The following is a 7019-nucleotide window of genomic DNA, read 5'->3' as shown; positions in this document are numbered from 1 at the left end:
CTGGTTCTTATTAAATAAATACTTCTTAGTCTGCCAGTGTACTACCTTAACTTGTACAAAATGCCAAAAGCAGTGGTGGAGAAGTTAATTTTACTGTAGAGGAGATTTCTGTGGAGTAATGAAGATGGCAAGCATGGGATACCATTAGTGAAATGCAAAATAGTACAAGCTCCAAAAAAACTAGGAGATTTGGGAGCAGGGGATGCAGTACTTCATAATACAGCTCTTTTATTCAAATGGTAGTGACGGTTTTCTAAGAAAGATTGTCCATTATGGAAGAAGATTATGCGAGATTGTAGATTCTGGGATGGGCTAAAGTGGATAAAGAACTTTCTGTGGAGAAGGGAACTATTCCAATGGGAGTTGGAACTAGTTAACCAACCTCATGAAGTTCTACGATCAGTCAACTTAACAACTGAGAGAGAGGACCGACTGGTGTGAAATTTTGATAAATCAGGCATTTATTCTACTAACTCCTTTGTGCAGGTATTGCAGGCAGAAATACTTCCAAAGGATATTACAAGCTATAGTTTTACTAGTTCCATTTAGAGAGGTTTAGCACCTCCATGAATTGAGTTATTTACCTGGTTTGTCTTAGTTGGTAGAGTCAATATTAAGGAGAGATTTTGTAGGTTAGGCGTCATTGATCAGCATGATATTGTGTATGTGTTTTGTATAAAAAAGATGTTGAGGACTTTCAGCACTTGTTTTTTCATTGTTAGTTGGTGTGGTGTGCGTGGTTGTTTGATTATGGTAGATTGTGGGCTTTTACAGGGACAATTAAGCAACACTTTGAGAGCTGGACAAGAGTGACTATAAGGAAGGAGGAGCGTAATAGGTGGCTAATTGATTTTTTTGCTATCATTTGGCACATATAGATGTAAAGGAACAACAGAATCTTCAAGAGTCAAGAAGCAAGAGTTGTGGAAGTTATTAATAGGTCGTTTATGAGCTACAAAGAGTGGAATGGAGTTGATCCTAATGGTTGTTGATGGCAATGTCGAAGATGACTATGGATTTTTGTACTTACTATTTAGTTTCTTTGTTCTATTATTGCTCCATCTTATTTTGTTGACCTCCTTTACTTCAAAAAAAAAAAAGAATACATAACTTACTAAAATATGTAAATGTTATTTAAAAATTGTTTCAAGTATTTGAATATAATTCAAATTCTTGAATCTTATCAGTGGAGCAGGAAATTAGTTTACCGGCCCATGGTGGACGCCAATTGTTCTTGTATGATAACATCTCCGATGTGTATCTCACCTTAAAGGAAATCGAACTTGTCTCTTCACCTTTAAAAGATGTATACTTCGGTAAGAACACGAATAGTGGGTACCTGCGAAAGACACTTCGATGTTAAAGTTAGTAAGTATTTAAGAGACAACGAGATATATAATAAGTCTATGAATATAGAATGTTAGATATAAAATAGAACTTATATAATTTATTATTTGAGTCTTCTTTAAAATATAAAAAATAGGTGTTTTTATAGGCATAGAGTTGATGTTATGACCGTTGGTCATTAAGTCAGAATAATGGTTATTAAGATCGTCCGTTACATATTTAGAGTGAAGACAAATAAAGTCGAGTTATGACTCATAATACATAATAAAAATCGAACTATAAAGTGATGAATCATTAATTAAATACAAAATTTAAATTAAATTCTTTAACAGTNTTTTCTCAAAGATAGATATTATTTTATTATTATAAAATAATAATGTTTCCATAAGGAAGTATAAAAGAAGTTGGGTATTCCCAATTATCACCAAATGTGATTGGAAGACAAATAGCTTAAGAAAGAGTAAAGTAAGAATAAAGAGAAATTATTAGCATTCATCAGGTATGGCTATTGAGTTCACGCACTAGACTGCTGGCTTCTTGCACTATCTCTGGTGCTGGGCTTATTAGCTTCTCAAAGACACACCTATTCCTCGCTTTTCAAGTGCTCCAACACAGCATCGCGATGAAGAGGATCTTTTGTCTACCTTCGATTTGAGCCGCTGCCCAAGATAAGGCTCGTTGCCACCAATTGATGAAGGTCTCCTCTTTTCTCTACCATAAGTCAGGGGTTATTAAGCTTAGACTCCAGATTATTGAAGACAGAGGGCATTGGAACAAGGGATGAGAAATTGATTCATCTTTCAGCATGCATCTTGGGCAAGTGGCGGGGGTGGATGCAAACCAGCGATGGATTTGTTGCAAAACCGGAAGCTTTTTATGAAGACTCTTCCATAAAAAAATCTTAATTTTATGAGGTAATTTCAATTCCCAAATGCTATTCCATACTCTGTTGTTCTGTATGTTCTGAGGCATTAATGAAGTAGGAGAATGAAAGAACCCATAAGCAACTTTGTATCCTAACCCAACTTCGTATATACCAGATTTTGTCCAGTACTAATTAACTTCATCCTCCTCCTCTGTTGGTTTGATAGAAAAAAATTGATTGCATATATCAACTGGAAAAATTGACTCAATCAGGTTTCTGTTCTAGCTTCTATCAGGATTTAGTAGCGCACTAACATAATACACTTGCAGAGTCGGTGGGATTGTCACTGCAGCTTGAGGGACATTAAAGGGCAATGGTGGTGGGAGCCAGGGATCATGGAATATGCGGACATTAGCACCAGAGCCTATTTTCCATAACGAGCCTTTCTCAATCACCTTGCGGCCTTCAAGAACACTTCTCCAGCCCCACGACGGTATGCCTCCTATTTCTGCATATAAGAAATCTGTATATCTGAAATATTTATCTTTAAACATTCTTGACAGTGTAGAATTAGGGTATTTCATTAGACGCCAACATTTCTTGCCCAAAAAGGCCAAATTTTGTGCCCTTAGATCTTTGATCCCCAACCCTCCATCTTTTTTCGGTATCGTCATTGTGTCCCATTTAATCCAAACCATTCTTCGTTCTGTGCCTTATTGAACCCACCAAAATTGTGAGAGCATGCTATGAATCTCAGTTAACAGCGTGTCTGGGAGCTTGAAACAAGAGAGTGTGTAAATAGGAATCGCTTCCCCCACCGCTCTCAATAGCGTGTGCCTACCACCTAAGGACAATAAACTTCTTTTCCAACGCATAATCCTCTTCTGAACTTTATCCTTGATAGCTCCAAAGGTTGCATGATGTACCACTATTTCGTGGTACATCTTGTGCTTAATTGAGTGGATTTTATCCATTATTTTCACATTTATTCATAGAATTTGCATGTTTTACATTTTCCTTCCTAACTTTGTGCTATGATTGAAAACATGCTTCTTTGGCCTTAAATTTCTAATTATTAATCCTCTCGTAATACCATTCGATGCCTTGATATGTGTGTTAAGTGATTTCAAGGTTTATAGGGCAGGAATGGCTTAGAGGATCGAAAGGAAATATGCAAAAGTGGAAGGAATACAAGAAGTTGAAGGAATTGCTAAGCTGTCCAGCCTGACCTCTTCGTACTTAACTGACCATAACTTGAGCTACAAAGGTCCAAATGAGGCGGTTCCAGTTGCGTTGGAAAGCTAACATCCGAGGCTTCTAAATGATATATAATTTGCCATAGTTACCATGCTGTTAGGCAACGCGCACACGTGAATCACACGTACGCGTGACCTGGCGAAAGTTCAATCCACGCGTATGTGTGGACGACGCATACGCGTAACAGAGCCACGTGCTGGACGTATCAGAAAATGCTGGGGGCAATTTTTGGGCTCTTTTTGACCCAGTTTTTAGCCTAGAAAACACAGATTAAAGGCTGCAGAGTGGGGAAATCATTCATTTAATCATACACTTCTCATTATTCACAAATTTAGGTTTTAGATGTAGTTTCTAGGGAGAGAGGTTCTCTCCTCTCTCTAGGTTTTAGGATTTCTCTTAGTTTTAGGTTTACTTTTTCTCAATTCTAGGTTCAATGTTCTTTTAATTCAATTTCTCTTCTACTTTTAATTCTCTTAGCATTCTAGTTTATTTATTTTCCCAATTTGGTTTATGAACTCCATGTTAGATTTGATTTCTTTATTTAATGCAATTTGAGGTATTTCATATTTATGATTTTAATTTAGCTTTTTACATTCTTAGCTTTGGTTGAGTAATTGGAGATGCTTGAGTTATCAAACTCCTTGTTGACTGATAATTGAAATTTGCTGGTTGATTTGGATCCCTCTAAAGCTAGTCTTTCCTTAGGAGTTGACTAGGACTTGAGGAATCAAATTGATTAGTCTACTTGACTTTCCTTTATTTAGTAAGGGTTAACTAAATGGGAGCAAGGAACAATTCTCATCACAGTTGATAAGGATAACTAGGATAGGACGTCCAGTTTTCATACCTTGCCAAGAGCTTTTCTTAATTATCAATTTACTTTCTTGCAATTTTACATTCCTTGTTCAACCTTTCAAAAACCCAAAAATATACTTTTCCATAACCAATAATAAATCATACTTCCCTGCAATTTCTTGAGAGACAACCCGAGGTTTGAATACTTCGGTTATTATTTTATTGGGTTTGCTTTAGTGACAAACAAGTTTTTGTACGAAAGGATTCTTTGTTGGTTTAGAAACTATACTTACGACGTGATTACTTTTGTGAAATTCTTTACTAACGATAATCAGTTCGTCAAAATGGCGCCGTTGCCGGGAAATTGCAAATGTGTGCCTTATTATTGGTTATTGTAAATATTTGCTTTTTCGTTTCTTTGTTAGTATTTCTAGTTTTAGGAGTTTATTTTCATTAAATTTTTATTAGTTTTTGTTTTTACTTGCTACTATGAATTCTCACCCCTTTCGCTATGAGTTTAGTTCAAATTATGTTGCAGGGAATGGACGCTATAATGAGAACATGCATCAAGGTTAGAACAATCAAAGATGGGAGGAGCCACAAGGATTTGATCAACTCTCTCGACAACAACCCCCTCCAATGGCTATAACCAACAACCATTCTATGATGCATACTAAGACAATAGTTATGGTGGACCTCTTCGTGACAACCAACCTCCACCAAATTACTATGGTCAAGAGCCATTCCAGGGTGCGTACCAAGATGATGAATATGGTGGACCCCCTTGTAGTTACCAACAAGCCCCACCATATGCTTATGAACCACCTCCTCACCATAATTTTGAACCACTATACTCACAAGCCCCTTACCACCAAACACCCCTATATGACCATAATCCTTCTCCACCCTACCAACCACCATATGAACCATACATAGAACCACCCCAATTCCAAAACAATTGCCCCCTTCATCTTCCTATGACGAGATACTTCAATCTCTTGCACAAGGACAAAAGACCATGGAGAACACACTTAACTCTACCTTAAACGATCTGACCTCTGCTTTACAAGCTCTCGCCTTACAGATTGGATAATTGAATACTTCCAACAATCAACCCTCAAGCTCTAGTGTACCTCATTTTCAACCACATAATGATCTCTCCATCCCATCACCGCCCTCCATGGAAGAGCACCCACATCCATCAATCCAAGAGCAACATGATCCCAATGATGCTACTGACTCGGAATATGAGAGAAGGGATCGTCTTAGGGACGAAATGGATCTCATACTTCATAAGAAGTTAGAGGAGGCCCTGAAGGTGAAGGTAGTAGAGACCCTTGAGGAGAGTTGTCATGGAAAGGAAATCATCAAGGAAGAGTACAATTTTATACTAAAACAACTGGACAAAGCAGCAATTATAGAAGAAAAGGAAGTGGTTGAAGACTTGAGAGATGCAGAACCTCCATGAGAAAGTCCAGTCATAGAGTCTCCTTCCAAGGTGTTTGATGTTGATGTTGAGGAGGGTGTACAACCTCCGAGGCATATCATGGTTGAAGACTTTGCAAAGGTTGATCAAGAGATAGAGATTAAAGAAGAAGAAGCACAACCTCCCATGCCCTTGGTAAGTAATGAAGAAGAGATTGAATTGGAAGAAAGCTACCAAGAGGAAGAGGTTGAAATTGAAGAAGCTTGCAAAGACGTGGAAGTTGTCAAGGAAAGGCTCAAGGGATTGGAGCTGAAAATCACCTTGCCAAAATTGTTGGAGACCTCTCCCCCAAAGCCATCACCATACATTCCTTCAATCAAGTGGGTAAATCTTTCATCTCTAAACTTAATTAGCCTACTTGAATATGCTTTGCTTGAGACGGATGGGCAACTTAGAGCTCTTTGTGGCTATAAGAGTAAGAGGGGGATGGTTAGTGGTAAGAGTTGTCATGCAAGGTTCAATACGGTTGCATATTCAAAGTTGAAGTGCAGGGATTGGTGTAGAGCTCGATTGAATGGGTCTAGAAAGTTGTTTGGATGCTTCAGTGAGAATTCAAATTTCTTGCCACCCGGTTGGAACAATGATGATCAACAAGAAGGCGGGTGCAAAAGCAAGGTTTGGGACTGCAGAATTCAGTCTAGCAATCAACACTCTTGGGGCCTTGCCACTTGCTTTAACTTGCTTGAAGGCTTTATACAACTATTTTGGGACCCCGGAGGCTATTGAAATTACAAACACTGGTGGAAATTCCTGGATGAGTTCAAGCATAAGCCACCATGACAGGGAGCTCACTAAATGTCCAACTTAAGAACTTTAACTAATAGTGCTAGGTGGGAGACAACCCACCATAGTATGATCGTTCTTTTTCAGTCTTAGTTTTATTTTGTTTTGTTTTATTCTTAATTTTATTTTATTCTATTCTTCTTAGTGTTCATTCATAATGCCAGCATCTGCATTCTGCATTTTGCATACTGCATAAAAAAAAACCACACCACGCGTGCGCGTAGGACACGTGTGCGCGTCGATTTCAAATCGGCGTCTCCATCCAACGAACAGAAAGTTATGATGGAATCGTGCGGCTGGTGAGCTCTACGCACACTTCGACCCACGCGTACGCGTCTAGGACGCGTGCGCGTCACCTGCCACATGGGAAATCCACGCGTACGCGTCAAGCACGTGCACGCGTGGATAGGAAAATCGGCGTAATAAGCGTGCTAACCCGAGAGTTGCGCTACCTTCACGCTGGAACTGTGCTGGAGGCACAAACTG

At 38.6% G+C, this 7019-nt stretch overlaps 1 protein-coding gene across 1 annotated transcript; it reads right to left on the bottom strand.

Moving 5' to 3' along the window:
• Positions 2494-2886, bottom strand: LOC107647055 (uncharacterized mitochondrial protein AtMg00310-like). Its single transcript, XM_016351182.1, has one exon. The coding sequence runs from the start codon at positions 2884-2886 to the stop codon at positions 2494-2496; it is 393 nt and encodes a 130-aa protein (XP_016206668.1).

This window comes from Arachis ipaensis, chromosome B06 (genome assembly GCF_000816755.2).
Source record: "Arachis ipaensis cultivar K30076 chromosome B06, Araip1.1, whole genome shotgun sequence".
NCBI classification, from domain to species: domain Eukaryota; kingdom Viridiplantae; phylum Streptophyta; class Magnoliopsida; order Fabales; family Fabaceae; genus Arachis; species Arachis ipaensis.
This window is presented reverse-complemented; position numbering and strand designations above follow the sequence as displayed.

Excerpts from the sequence above, each read along its gene's own strand:
- LOC107647055 (XM_016351182.1), bottom strand. The coding sequence starts at position 2,886 with ATGACGATACCGAAAAAAGATGGAGGGTTGGGGATCAAAGATCTAAGG.